Source organism: Sus scrofa, chromosome 3 (assembly GCF_054392235.1).
Source record: "Sus scrofa isolate SSC_HxYL_T2T_F1_AM1 chromosome 3, Sscrofa_HxYL_maternal_Yorkshire_Landrace_v2.0, whole genome shotgun sequence".
NCBI lineage: Eukaryota > Metazoa > Chordata > Mammalia > Artiodactyla > Suidae > Sus > Sus scrofa.
In genome coordinates this window covers 5,832,854-5,848,060 of record NC_139385.1, presented here as the reverse complement: position 1 = coordinate 5,848,060, position 15,207 = coordinate 5,832,854, and the positions used below count along the sequence as shown (strand labels likewise).

At 49.3% G+C, this 15,207-nt stretch overlaps 1 protein-coding gene and 1 non-coding gene across 18 annotated transcripts in view; both read right to left on the bottom strand.

The window, feature by feature from the left end:
- Positions 1-11,843, bottom strand: part of TRRAP (transformation/transcription domain associated protein) — a 120,044-nt gene extending 108,201 nt beyond the window's left edge. For 15 of the 17 annotated variants that reach the window (XM_021086096.2, XM_085016439.1, XM_085016436.1 and 12 more), the window contains exons 1-5: positions 11,294-11,460; positions 8,960-9,121; positions 8,496-8,545; positions 1,611-1,721; positions 399-503 (exon numbers count right to left, since the gene is read on the bottom strand). In XM_021086096.2, the coding sequence (XP_020941755.1) occupies positions 399-503; positions 1,611-1,721; positions 8,496-8,545; positions 8,960-9,059 (366 nt within the window). In that variant the 5' untranslated portion in view covers positions 9,060-9,121; positions 11,294-11,460. Of the gene's footprint in view, positions 1-398; positions 504-1,610; positions 1,722-8,495; positions 8,546-8,959; positions 9,122-11,293; positions 11,461-11,765 lie in introns of those variants that run through there. The other 2 variants (XM_021086098.2, XM_021086103.2) reach the window with 1 other exon arrangement.
- Positions 8,625-8,830, bottom strand: LOC146404352 (small nucleolar RNA ZL1). The gene has a single exon (XR_014842660.1). It is a non-coding gene; the product is annotated as a small nucleolar RNA ZL1 (small nucleolar RNA).
- Positions 11,844-15,207: the final 3,364 nt, after the last annotated feature.

Below are 15,207 nucleotides of genomic sequence, written 5' to 3'. Positions count from 1 at the left end.
TCCAGACTAAGGACAGCAAGAGAAACAATTTTAGAGATTAGCTTAATAGGTACCAAACGGATTGACCCCAAGAATGTGAGCGACTCTCTATGACGACCTCACGTCCACGGTGCCTGACACACAGACGCCGAAGCGTGTGCCTGCTGTGCCGAGTCTGTCCACCACCTCCCACTTCCCAAGACCCCTCTAGATCCAGCCAATCCCCCAGCGACTCAGAAAAATGATCTTCATTTCATGATCGTTCTCAGTAACCTGGTTGGTCACGGGGGGAGCAAACCGACATTCGGAACGTTTCCAGTCCCGTGAATCAGGACTTTAGTGAAAGGGAAACAGGATTTTACGCCAAGGAAGTTCAAGAAAAGTTTTGTGGCTAAACATTAAGAATTCTCAAAAGTTACCTCTAAAAAGCGAAACATCACAGACAAAACATTTTTTGTATGAGGACGAAGATGTTCGTTGGTTGGTATTCTGTGAATTATCTCGAGAACGAGCTTCCGCAGTTGCTGTCAAAGAGAAACAAAAACGTCAATACGAAAACCTGCCAAGGTAATTATTTTGCAGGTAGCGAGTGTCACACAGCTGTACCCAGTGCTAGTCACCTCCACACTACCGGCAGAGCCTATTTTAAAACGTCCTGTCAGTTATTTAAGTGCAATCCAAAGCCTGTACTGCATGTCCCGTGCGCCGCTATTTCCAGGATTTGTCCAACTCTGCACCAAGTCCAGTGACCCCATCCGCCCTCTTCCACACCTTCGCAGCTCTGCCAGCAACAGGACACTCGTACACGTGGGGTGAATTTAAGACGGAAAGAGCAAAACGCAAGCTGAACCTCGTCTGCCATCTCCCTTCACAATCTCGGTTTCGCTCCTGTGACACGACGCTCTCCAACTACCCTGGGCCTACGGACGAATCATGTCATGAGATATGCTCAGCTTCCACGATTCGGTCTGTGGAACGGACAACTCCAAGGCAGTCACACAGGGAGACCTTGAACTGGTCCCACGTAAAAATGCTTTATCAACTAATACAACATTGTAGGTCAACTACACTCCAATAAAACTTAAAAAAAAAAAAAAAAAAGAATACAAAAAGCTTTATTTAGCATTAACGTTCACTGCTAACTACGGTAATTTTTAAAGTTACTTTTAAGAGATATCTGAAGTATTTCTAGAAAAAAGATATGATGGGACTGTTTTAAAATGATCGGGGTGACGGTGGGGGGAGTGGGGGGGTACAGATAAAACAAAACTGGCTGAAGTTACAAGAACGGAACACCTTACGATTAGAGCTGGGCAGCAGGCCTGGGAAGGGTCATTAAACTTGGCTCCCCCTTGTACATGCACGTGAACTGGGCTACAATACACAGTGCAGGCACTTGCGACCCGTCAGCACACATGCGTAGTTTAATTGGGGAAGAGAAGGCCACAGGGAAATAAAACCAAGACATTTAACTGAGGAGGTAATGGCCTTGGACAAAGTTATCCTAATCTGACAAAACCGCTCTCATTTTTAGGGGAAGTCACAAGTTTTCTGAGTTGTTTTCATTCCTAAGTACTTGCACTCCCGCAGCAGGACATTTTTTTATCCCTGATTATTTCTGAGCACATTACCTGGGCTGGTTTCTCCTGAAGAAACTGGACCTCTCCATCTTGAAGAAATGTAAGAAACCGAGGGATGATATGTTCCAGGAATGTAGAATATTGAGGAGATGAAGTGACATTCTAATTGTGAAAAAAATAACAGAAAACCCCATTAAGGTGTGGGTACCTATTTTCTTTTCAAATTCACCTATTACATAATAACTTTGAAAGAAAAAGATTTTAGCAGACCCAACAATAATTTTTAATACTTTCAGATGTTTTAGTGATAACATAGTTTTAAATAAATCAGATGAGTGTTGCTTCTGAAATCCAATTCAAGAGAAGTACATGTTTAGGGTTGCACCCGCAGCATATGGAAGTTCCCAGGCTAGGGGTCGAGTTGGAGCTGCAGCTGCCAGCCTCCACCACAGCCATGACAACGCAGGATCAGAGCCAGGTCTGTGACCTTCACCACAGCTCAAGGCAAAGCTGGATTCTCAACCCACTAAGAGGCCAGGGATCGAACCCACGACCTCATGGATCCTAGTCAGGTTCATTACCACCAAGCCACAAGGGGAATCCCTTTATACCCTTAAATTAATTTATACACCTGACATGAATTTCAGTTGTTGTATATACATTATACGTCAAGGTAAATTATATAATGAAGAATGAATTATTATAAATGCCTAACCTTCCTTTCTTGGATATAGATTTAACACTTATTCTGGCTCATAACCCATGATTCAAATCATCTTTTATGACGCAGATGGAGAGAAGAGAAAATAGTACATTTTGGAGAGTAGAAAGGGACCTCAGAGATTTAGTCATGTTTGCAAACTATTTAAAAGGCAAACCACCTCCCCAACAAAGAAAGTCCTATGTAGGAATCCAAAATGTACAAATAAATGAACTGACACTGTTGAAGTACTTTAGCACGTGTTTGCTAAATCACCTTAAAGGGAACCAAGAAGGACAGGCTTGTTGTGCTAACTCTCAAATCCAAATGTTTATGGAAGACAGTTGTTGTCGTAAATGTGTTGATAAGATACTTTGTGTCTTTATTTTGTTTTGATTGTATATGCTAAAACATCCTTACATAGGTAGGTAGATGCAACTATAAATAAGTCTGGATATCTTGTTGTTATTTCTTAGACAATTTACCTTGACATCTTAGGATAGTCTTCATCAGACAGAGACAGCAAGATTTCGCTTTAGCCTGAGGTCTACATTTTCCAAAACGGTTCTGAGAGATGAGGTGACTTAGTGCGTTAAAATTTCTTACTTAAACCAATGTTTTTCAGTTCAAGAACTTAAGTATTTTTTAAAATAAAACCTAACAAATAAGTGTGAAGAATAAAAATTTGAAGAATAAAAAAAAAGAGAGAGAGAAGTAAAAGCTAAAACGTATGGGTAAATCTATAAACACTGATGCTGTGGAAAATGTTTGACTTGGAGCCTGTTGTGAATGGCTCTGCCACACTCTCAGAAGACCTCTGAAAGTCACTGAGCTTCTAGATCTGAGTTTCTTCATCTGGGAAACGATGAGCCTAACCAAACTGACACCTTTTTCCTACCTAAAAATCCAGTTTATTAATTAGGTTGATATGAATTAGACTGTAATCTCATCTCATCCACCGCTTATCCCATCACTGATGTAAAAGGAGAAGAGGAGGGAGTGCCCTTCCTCAGCTCAGCGGTTAACATATCAGACTAGGATCCATGAGGACAGGATGATCCCTGGCCTCACTCAGTGGGTTAAAGATCTGGCGTTGCCGTGAGCTATGGTTTAGGTCACAGATGCGGCTCAGATCCGGAGTTGCTGCGTCATCAGCGGCTACAGCTCTGATTTGACCCCTAGCCTGGGAACCTCCTTATGCCGCAGGTACAGCCCTAAAAAGAAAAAACAAAACAAAAAAAGACGGAATTCCCATCGTGGCTCAGTGGTCAATGAATCTGACTAGGAACCATGAGGTTGCAGGTTCGATCCCTGCCCTTGCTCAGTGGGTTAAGGATCCGGCGTTGCTGTGAGCTGTGGTGTAGGTTGCAGACTCGGCTTGGATCCCAAGTTGCTGTGGCTGTGGTGTAGGCCGGTGGCTACAGCTCCAATTAGACCCCTAGCCTGAGAACCTCCATATGCTGTGAGAGCGGCCCAAGAAATGGCAAAAAGACAAAAAAAACAAAACAAACAAAAAAAGACGAAAACAAAGAAATGTGGTGACCTCCTACCATGTGCTCAGTGGGGCCAGGATGAGGGACCAAGTAGATACAATTCACGCCCTCAGAACTGGGGGCAGCAGTGTGTTGCGGAGAAGACAGACAGCAAGAAAACAACTGACAATACAGAATTAGGACAGAGGAAGCATGGGCACTAAGGCAGCCTAACAATGGGACATCATTTGCTGGGCAGAACTAGTAACAGAGACCTCCTTCCTGAAGAAGGGACTCCGAGATGCTAAAACCAAGAAGGCCGGCAGGGGCTGACCACATGAGAAAGTGCGAAAGGTTCTAAGAAAAGCACATACAAAGGCACAAAACTCCGAGAAAGCTGAGTGTAAAAGGCATGTGCTGAACTTGTTTTAGTTTGGCATGGATGGGAGCATAAGAGGAAAGAATGAAACTTTCACCATCATGAGTCTGAGAAGCTAGTGAGAGGAGGCACCTAGGCAGCTCCAGACACTGATCTGGGCTGAAAATAAAGATGGAGAGTTGTCTATTCCCTGAGGGGTCTATAAAGAGAGCAACAGAGGCAATACCCAGGCAAGAGTGCGGTGCCACAGGAGCAAAAGAAAAGCCGTAATTCTTGGCACAGGGGGCCTCAGTCTCCAGGGCTCCAGCCCAGCGCTCCACGCCCACAGCGCACCATGTGGGAGGGGCCCCGGCAGCACCTCAGCAGCCTGGCTCCAAGCAGACTGTGGCGTCACTGGGGACAAGAACCGAGTGCGTCCCCTTTCATCCCCAAAGCACAAGACTCCTTGCGCAACACCCACATTCAAGGTTCAAGGAAAGGGGGTAAGAGTCAAGCTGGAGCATTAATTAACAAGGTTATGGAGAAGTCAAGCTTAGCTGCAGAAGCCCACACCATCCAGATTCCACAGCCTTCAAAGCATCTGAGTTTCAACTTTCGCCCATAAAAAAGACTCCACTGTTGCCCAGTTACTCACCAGTGTTTCAACCTGGCCCCCAGCTTTGTGATCCACACGAAAATTTCATGTGATTTCTAACTCAAACATTTCTCTATTTTCTGACCTGAGAGATCGCCCAGATGACATTTACTTAGACTGAAATCTTAACCCTAAGTGGTTAATGAAATGAATTTCTAAGATTGGAAATCATTGGGAATTCTTTTTTCTTTCTATCTTACTCCATTTCAATAGCTTTTTCTGGGGTAGCAGTGGTGCTAATTTAGAATTACCTACTGGTGGTCGTTCTAGTATTTAATTCTTTGTCTTCTTTTGTTTTGCTTTTGGCCGCACCCTGGGCATGTGTAAGTTCCGGGGCCTGGGAATTGAACCTATGCCACAGCAGTGACAACACTGGATCCTTAACCCACTGAGCTGCCAGGAACTGCAATATCTAATTTTTTGAAGGACTTAAGTCATCTGAATTTCATTTAAGGTAAGTGTCTTTCAAACAGATTCCAAAAGTCACTGTTTGGACAAGCCCCAAGTGTCTTACTTTACTAAATTTTAATTCTGCTAATTTAATCAATGCACCTGAGACCAAAGCCACGAATTAACTTGCTGACACACTAAGCAGAAGTGAAAGGAGTGAGACATTTCCTTCAGCGGCCCCACATCCACACTCAGAGGCCTGGCGCACGGCGCGTCTGCAGGTTCATTCACAGGCAGCGCCGGGATTTCAGCCGTTGCCGTTGAGGACTCGAGTTCTCTCCTCTCAGTTCTTCCAATAAAATGCAGAATTCAGGCCTTTCGTGTTCTACTTCCCACCTCTTTTTTTAGCTCTTTCTTTTTTTTCTTTTTTTAACAGTTTGCATTAACAGCTTGGGTGAAGGAGAAAGCTCTTTAGCGCAATCTCTAAATATCTCAGGATTTTTTTTACAGCTTGGTTCAAGGCAGCAAGTCCTTGAAAACATCCATTTTAAAATGAACGAAAACAAACAACCAATCCCCCCATCAAACAAAAGTACCAACCATCACTACAAAGAGTAGGGTATCTGATTCGATCCCACTAACACTTCATGTTTACGAATCCAAATGACTGCGACACAGGCTAAGAAACATTTTATCTTTTTTCTTTTTTGCTTTTTAGGGCTGCCCCCACGGCATATGGAAGTTCCCAGGCCAGGGGTCTAATCTAACCTGCGTCCTCATGGATACAGTCAGGTTTATTAACTGCAGAGCCATGAAGGAACTCCCTAGCTATTCTTGGTAATCCTATTAACTCTGTGAGAAAGGTTTTATAGTCTCCACACCAGAAATGAGCGAAATGACTCTTTCTTCAGCCTATGAGACTCACCGGCAGCAGACTACCCATCAAGTTGGACACAATCTGCGAGAAGGGTTTTCAGGTGCCGGGGCAGAGGCAGGGCCCAGCTACGGTCTCCGGGAGGCGGGGAATCACAGCTGCGCCCCAGGAGCACCTTGGCTCTCTGCCTTGGTACCACTTCCCAACGGGGGCTCAGCAGGCTGGAGCCCAAGCAAAGCACGATGGTCCTGCCGGGCTGAGAAGCAAACACCAGGCTGGGGCAGGCTCAGGTGGCTGGAATCTGCAGGGCAAGGCCCAGGGAAAAAGGGGGTTCGGGATGGTCTCCCTTGAGTCCTGGACTGAGGACTGGGCTGTATTCAGAGGTAAGGCAGGTAAGACCACCTGAGGCTTACCAGCAAGTGGGGACGTTAGGACTGAGAAATGACCAGCGTTATCAGAGGTCCAGCATGGTAGAGGATGCTGGGAGTCCAGCCCCGACACAGGGCAAAGACCTTCTTAACACCTTGCTAAAACCTCAGACATTCGGCTGAGGAAGGACCATGCCCTAGAGTAAGGCCTGGTTTACACCCAACCCAACAAAGCTTAAAAATCAATCTCTGATGAGATCCACAAGGAGATGGGGTTTGGAGGTTGAATCCTACCAAGTAAGAGGGACTTGGGAACCCCATGGGCTCCCCATGATCCTCCCCCTGACAGCAGAAAAGCAAGCCTATGCAAGTATAGCAAGGTCAGCCAGGATCTGAACTGCACACTACAATAAAACCCAACAGTCTTCCAGGGGAGTAACAGAATCTTAGGGTCCCTACTTCTCACAGTGTCTGCTACACATCAACTACTAGACACGAAAGGAAACAAGGTTGCAAGACCCAGAGTGAATAGCAATCGATCTTTATAGGAGTTCTCTTGTGGCACAGCAGGTGAAGGATCCAGCACTGTCGCTGCAACAGTTTGGGTCACTGCTGTGACTTAGGTACCATTCCTGGCCAGGGAACTTTTGTATGCCAAGGGCACAGCCAAGGAAAAAAAAGAATCAACCTTCATAGAGCCCAAATGTATTTAGCAGATGGACTTCAAAACCGTTATTATAAATACGTTCCAATAACAAAAGGAAAACGTGGTCTCGATAAATGAATACAGACAATCTTTGCAGACAAGTAAAAGCTCAAGAACCAGAATTTTGGTTCAAATACTTTAGTCTGACAATTGTAGAACTAAAAGTACAATAAGGAATGTTTTAAAATACAAAAATCGCAAGCAAACTGAAATTTTAAATTTTAAAAACATGCCAGCAGATTGGAGATGACAAATACTCAGTGACTCTGAAGGCAGATTAAAGAACAAAGAGAAAAGAGGCTGAAGAAAAATGAACAGAACCTGAGAGGCCCACGGGTCAACATAAAATTGTAGAATATGAGGCTCAGCAGAGAAGGTATAAGCAGGAGAGCCAAAACTGATGGCCAGCTCTCATCTCACAGTGACGTCCCATCTACACCCGAACACGACGAATCCACAATGTGAGTCTGAGGGTATCCAGAAAGCATGTGCCTTAAAGAGCTACCATACTTAAGAAGGAAAAAAAAGCTGCTGCTGTGGCACAGTGGGATCAGCGCTCTCACCGCAGCATTGGGATGCAGGTTCGATCCCCATGCCGGGCACTGCGTAGGTTCCAACTGAGGTTCGGATCTGACCCCTGGCACGGGGAACTCCATACGCCAGGGGCAGCCAACAGAAGGAAAAAAGGAGGAGTTCCCGTTGTGGCACAGTGGGTTAAGAATCCAACTGCAGGAGTTCCCGTCGTGGCGCAGTGGTTAATGAATCCGACTAGGAACCATGACGTTGCAGGTTCGATCTCTGCCCTTGCTCAGAGGGTTAAGGATCCGGAGTTGCCGTGAGCTGTGGTGTAGGTTGCAGATGCGGCTCGGATCCCGCGTTGCTGTGGCTCTGGCGTAGGCCGGTGGCTACAGCTCCGATTAGACCCCTAGCCTGGGAACCTCCATATGCCGTGGGAGCGGCCCAAGAAATAGCTAAAAAGACAAAAAAAAAAAAAAAAGAGAGAGAGAATCCAACTGCAGCAGCTCGGGTGTTTATGAAGGTTCAGGTTCAATCCCAGTCCAGCCCAACGGGTTAAAGGATCTGGTGATTGCTCAGATTCAATCCCTGGCCTTGAACCATATGCCACAGGTGCAGCCATAAAAATAAATAAATAAATAAAACAGCCAAATAACCAAAACAAAAGCAACATTCCTCAACACGGTTAGAGGTTCACCATCACTAGCGTGAAGAAGCTGGACGACGCTGTACAAATTCTCAAGTTTCAATTCTGAAATACAACATATTATATTAACAAGGATAATGCTTTTTAAATTACTAGTCAAAAGACTGACAGGGAGGCAACAGGAAAGCACATGGGAATACTTATCTCAAAATGAAAAGTTCTTAAAGTTATAAAAAAAAAAAAGTTCATACCTCAAAATTTTCACTAACTTCTTGCATCATTTTTAACTTCGTTTCATCAGCTGTAAACAGCAAAGTAGACCATCAGGTAAATGCAATTATGTTAAGGATGTTCCTGACATTACTGGTTTCGATTTAAGAGAAGCAATCAGATCTTATCAGTTTTTGACTATCATCGTCCAAAAGGAGGCACATAACTAGGTCCCTACAACCAGCCACGCTCACACATACTCCCAGACACACGTGTGCATGCACAGACAAGGGTACAGACACACACACACACACACACACACACACAGGTGCCCCTTTGGAGCTCCAGCCAGCAATGCTCATCACGTTGCTTCTCCACAAGGCAGTGTGAGGTTAAGGTTAAGATCCAAGTTAAGGTTACCACTGATCTCAACGCGTACATCACGCACACGGAGATGAAGGAACCACATCAACCCATTTCTCCACAATAAAAAGGAACAACTCACGTGTATTTACATCCGTGAGAGCTGCCACAAACTGAAGGTATTTTTTCATCAGAGTGGTTTGGTCAACCACTGTGGCCCCTGGTGTTGCCACAAACGCCATTTTTTTTCCTTAGCTGGTCTGCTGCTCAAGAGAAAAGTATCATGTCCATGAGGTCGCCCAGCCTATAAAAAGAAGCATGTGGTGAGACAACTTATTAAGAGGCGCAGGCTCACGATCTCTAGGAAAATCTTACCTAAGTGCCTGTTCACCTAAATACCTTTCCATTAATTCAGAAAACACTATTTCCTCCGCTTTTCAGAAAATTAGTTACTTAAGTCCACTCTGTCTACTAATTTCTAAACATAATTTTTACATACAGATGCTTTTCTTACTGTATGTCCACCCTTCCCTTGGCCAGGAGACAGCAAACCTCTCTAAAGAGACAGACAGTAAATATTTTAGGCTTCGTGGTCTCTGTCACAACTCCTGAACTCTGCTGTAGCCACACAGCAGCCATAGATAACTTGTAAATCAACCATCATGGCTGGAATCCATAAATTTGTTATTTATAGACAATAAAATTTGAATTCCATTTGAACTGCATCATGAAATCATTCTTCGTCTGATGTTTCTTCCCCAACCATTAAAAAGTGTAAAAACTGGGAGCTCCCACTGTAGGGCAGTGGGTCAAGGATCCTGCTTTGACGCAGCTGTGGTATAGATCGCAGCTCTGGTATAGATCACAGCTGAGGCTCGGATTCTATCCCTGGCCTGGAAACATCCACGCCACAGGTGCACCCCCCCCCAAAAAAAAGTAAAAAACCATTCTTAGTTCATGCATTGTATAAACAAGCAACAGGCTGGATTTGGTCTGCTGACTATAGCTGGACCATCTCTGCATTAGGTGGCTGGTTCTCAAACTTCACTGTGCACTTAGATCAGCAGATGCCAAAGATGGACTGACTCCCAAGCTCCACCCAGAGACAGTGGTTGAAAGAGGAGCAGGGGAAGCTGTCAATTTTTGTCTGCACCTGGCACACTGTAGGCATCAAAAAACGGTCCCTGAATGAATGAATGAATGCTTCAAAAAACACCTCAGGGAGCTCCCATTATGGCTCAGCGGATTAGGAGTCCAACTGGTATCCGTGAGTATGCGGGTTTGCTCCGCAGCCTGGCCCAGTGGGTTAAAGAATCCCACTTTGTGACTGCGGTGTAGGCCAGCAGCGGCAACTCCTATTCGACCCCTAGCCTGGGAACTTCCCTATGCTGCAGGTGCGGCCCTAAATTAAAACACACACACACACACCTCCGTCAGTTGGAAACGGGCTGTGGACACCCCAGAGAAATGCAGCTCCAGACCGAAAAATAGGAGGAGACTTGGTTTCCATTTTAAGAGCCCTCCTCAGACAACCTGGTGAAATTGCGTTTACTCTTCCTCCCTGGGTAGTTAACTGTCTCATTTCACTCTGCGGTTTCCTGCCTTGATGTTCTTCTTTCTTCCACACACATCATTAACTCTTCTGCAGCCCTTACAAGAGCCCTGCCTACTGGAGACCCTCCCTGGAGCTCACACTTCTGCCCCCGGGGCGAGGGGGACACCCAGACACCACTCCCCGGCGACACCAGAAGCCCTGCTCCGCTGCTGCGAGGATGCCCACCAGTAGGCAGCAAGCGACAGCAGAAGCCCTTCTCCGCTGCTGCGAGGATGCCCACCAGTAGGCAGCAAGCGACAGCAGAAGCCCTGCTCCGCTGCTGCGAGGATGCCCACCAGAAGGCAGAGCGACACTAGAAGCCCTTCTCCGCTGCTGCGAGGATGCCCACCAGTAGGCAGCAAGCGACACCAGAAGCCCTGCTCCGCTGCTGGAGGATGCCCACCAGACGGCAGCAAGCGTCACCGGCGAAGCCACGGGAGGGATTCTGCCCGCCCTGCAGGTGGACCCGACTCCGGCTTCCTCGTCCGCCTCCGAACACCGAAGGTCCCCCGTCTCCCCATCCACCCGGGACCCAAGACGGGTGTCCCTTAGCCCTCTCACTGCCTAAGAAACTTCGGATCCTGCCCCAAACTTTTTCAAGGCTCGGAACCCCTTTTTCACCGACGGCGTCAACGTCCCCATTTCCCGGGACCCCGAGAGGCCCTGAGGGAAGATGCCCCAAGCCGCCCGCGAGCTGGACAGCAGCTCCAAGACCCCGGAGGCCGCGGGCCCAGGCCTGGCTTCGGGCCCGGCCCAGGTGGGGAGGGCCCGAGCGGGCGCCGCGCCGGGCAAACGGCCCCGCCGCCCGGCCTGCCCGCCCGCCCGCCCGCCGCGCCTGAGGCGGCAACGCCGGGCCAGAGGGGGCGCTGTCGTCGCCGCTACCTTCGCTCTCCGCGCCGGGGCGGACCCGCCAGGTGCCTGCGTGGAGGCCGAGGGGTGCGCGACCGACCGAGGGCGCCTCCGGGGTCCGGAGCGCCAACCCCACGCTCGACCTCCCCGGTCGCAAACGGCCCTCGGCTTCCCTCCTTTTGTCACCGTCCCGGACACACAAGGCCCGCCTCCCCGGCCGGGCTACGGCGGGCGCCGAGGGCCAATTCCCGCGCCGCGAGCCCTCCGCCTCCTGGCGCTCGCCCCGCCCGGCCCGGCGGCGGCGGCGGTTGGAGGGCCGCCCCCGGCCCCCGCCGCCCGGACGGGGCCCCCGTGGGGGGTCGGAGGGCCCCCGGAGCCTCCCTCCGTCGCTGCGCGGAGCCGCCGCGCCGCAGCGGCCTCCCCACGCCGGGGCCCCGCCGCCGCAGCCGCCTGGGCCGCCGCGCGCGCGGCTCCCGGGGCCGTTCCGCCGCCCGCCCGCGCTTACCTTGACCTCGGCGCCGGGCCTCCAGCAACCGGGGCCCGCGACCCCCAGCCGAGCCCTCCCCGCCGCGGCCGTCGCACTGCCGCGCGCCGTCCCGCCCCCGCTTAAAGCGGCCGCGCCTGCAGCGGGAGGAATAGGCCCCGGCGCGCCGCCCCCAAATGGGTGCGGCCTGGCCGAGCGGCGGGAGCAGGGAGGGGCGTCGCTCCGGGGTGGGCTCGGCCCTTTAAACCTTCGTCCGCGTGGGCGGGGCCGAGGAGCAAGGGGCAGGCAGGTGGCCCAGGTGCTTGGGCTCTTTTTGCCTCAGATCTCCTAGCAGGTGCCAGCAGGATGCGGAGGGAGGCTTGGGGGGCTGCGGAAACCCCACCCAAGGGGTGTCCTTAGCAGGCGGCAGTAGGGCCGGGGAACAGGCACCCCCTGAACTGAATGAACGTGGCAGGCAGGGCGGGGTTTTCTCAACCTCTCGGATTCTGGGGTCCTTCTTAGCCCGGGTAGGGGGAGGAAGTGAGGCGGGTCTTTGGGAAAGCCAAGGCTACAGACCAGACCCTGTAAGCAAAGGAGAGCCCAGGTGTTCGGCTGGGGCCGGCTTGGTCATTTGCTGCAGCTGCATCACCCCAAGGCTATAGACCACAGAGGCCTGCTTGCCCCTCTGCACAACAGGGCAGAGGCCTTCGCCCAGAGCAATGATGAGAAGGGAGAATGGAGCCCGGGTGCCCAAGTAAGGTGGCACGGGCCGGACCAAGAGACCCTGGAAAGAAAAGTTGTGTCGGGCCTCACCTACAGACTCCCATTTATGAGCCTAGTTGAATGATGATGAGCTGTTGTTCTTGGAAACGTGTGGTTCCCACGTGAACGGGACAGAGCATGAAAGTGATGACCTGACCTACCTCCACCACCTCCAGGACCTGGCTGCACCTCGTGCCCCTTCCGGCCCGTACTCCCCTCCCCCCCTCCATTGTTACTAACTCACCAAAATCTTTGTGTTCCCTTCTCAGACGGATACATTTCACACCTGGTAACAAATAGAGTTTGCAACTCCTGCAAGATAGCCTGGAGGAAAAATGCCTTGCTCAGAGCTATGCTCCTTGCTTGTTTCCTGTTGCCCCTCAAGGATTAAGGCCCCCTGCTAAGGTGCTGGGACTGCAAGTGGATGATGTATTTAGGACCAATTATGTCTGCCCAGGAGAAAAAGCCGGTCAGAACATTCCTTCCCCCAGGGAAGAAGTTTCCCACATGCAAGCAAAATCCTCTCTGCTCCTCTCACCCACCCCCACCAAAAGCAGGAGGTTCAAAGTTGGAGGAAGCTGAAAAAATCTGAGGGCTAGCATTAGTGTGCTAACTGAGGTCGTTTAATAATATTGGGGCAAGAGGTCAAGAAAAAAAGCAGCAGTAGCAAATCCTTTGATGAGTTTCAGTTTAGTTGCATGGGATAGAGACCTACAGTTAGGCCTGCGGGAACACTGGTGAAATTCCCATGCTTCCCCACTGCCTGAGCTTCTACGAAAGTGCCCATCATGTGGCCGTGATTTTTGCCTGTTCTCCTGTCTCTCTCTTGAGTTAGAGGTTGCAGAATGGTGTCACCTTCGTCCCTGCCAGATAAATGAGATCATGCCCTTCCTCTACTTAAAACCCTCCCGAAATTTTTCAGCTTATCCTCCTTCCCTGGCCCTGTGCAACCTCCCAACCTCATCCTTCGGGTTCCAGCCACAACAGCCTTGCTGGACTGCCTGCCCACCTAGGACCTTTGCAGCTACTTCTCCTGCCTGCAATGTTCTTCCCTCAGAGGGACCAAGCTGAGTCCTTGTCATCCTTGATGAGCTCAAAGGCCATCTCTGAGAGGCCTTTCTTAAGGCCCCAAATAAGAAAACCATTGCCCATTGGGTTGTGATGATTGTTGTATAACCGTAAATGTAATAAAATTCATTGAGTTATTGATGTTTAGATTTTGTTTGTTTGCTTTTTAGGGCTGCCTCTGCAGCATATGGAGGTTCCCAGGCTAGGGGCTGAATCAGAGCTACAGCTGCTGGCCTACGCCAGAGCCACAGCAACACAAGGGATCCCAGCCGCATCTGCGACCTACACCACAGCTCACGGCAACACCGGATCCTTATCCTACTGAGTGAGGCCAGGGATCGAATTCATTTCAGCTTTGCCACAATGGGAACTCCTCATTGAGTAATTTAAAAAAAGAAAAAAGAAAGAAAGAAACCATTTTCCTCCTCCCATCTCTCATAACACTGGAATTTTCCTTAGAATCTGAAATTACTTATTTATCAGCTGTCTTTCCCTCCTAGACAGTAAGCTCCTTCTCAGTCTTTCTACATATCAATTCTCTTATCAGGAATTGATATGTATTCCTGATGCCCGTTGGGCTTGTCTTAGGCTGCTTAAGCTGCCATTACAAAGTACCACACACTGTGGCTTAAGGAACAGAAATGTATTTCTCACAGTTCTGGAGACCGGGAAGTCCAAGATCAAGGCGTGACCAAGGTAGATTTCATTCTGAAGCCTCTTCTCTTGGCTTGTGGGTGGCCATCTTCGCACTGTGTGCTCACGGAACTGCTTTGTGCTTTCTCAAGAGAGAGATCTCTGGTGTCTGTTACTCTTTTTCTTCTTTTTTTATTTTTTATTTTTTTTCTGGCCTGCCTGAAGATCCCGGGCTAGGGATCGAACCTGCACCACGGCAGTAACCCAAATCGATGCATGGCGATGCCGGATCCTTAACCTGCTGCACCACAAGGGAACCCCGGTTCCTCTTCTTATAAGAAAACCAGTCTTACTGGAACAGGGCCCCACTCTGACGACCTCACTTACCCTAAATTAACCCTTTAAAGGTGCTATCTACAAATATAGTCACTTTGGGGGTGATGCCTTAACATATGAATTTCTCAAGAGACACAATTCAGCGCATAAATGAATACAAAATGTGTACCCTGCTGGAATAACACTTTTTCAATGCAGAGGGCAGGGTCAGTTGAAACACTAAAAAGAATACGGGGAGGGGGACAAAATATTCACTCTGGTAGGCATGAGCATTCTGCGCAGGTGGTCTCTGCATGCAGTCGATCAGGGCATGAGGCCTCAGCCTGCCCCGAGAGCCACCAGGAGGCCATGCTCCCTCCACGGTCCCCCTTCGTGCAGGCGTCCCTGCTTCCCTTTGCCTCACCTGTTGGGCTTCTTGGAGGCTGGCCCTAAGGGTTCCACTCCTATGAAGAACCTTCCCCCGTGACGAATTAAGAAATCCACCCCTCCCTGCCACATCTCTGTGGGTTTCAACCAGGTGACTGAGTGGGCTGAGGTCAGAAGATTCCAGCTGCCCTCGACAGAAGCGAGATGCAGGTGTGGAGCCGTGGTAAATTCAACAAAGCCCTCGGCTTTGTCCCCTCCACACTAGCACAGGATTTGCCATGTGCCCCCAAAGCTGATCCAGAGCTGACCTGAGATGCAG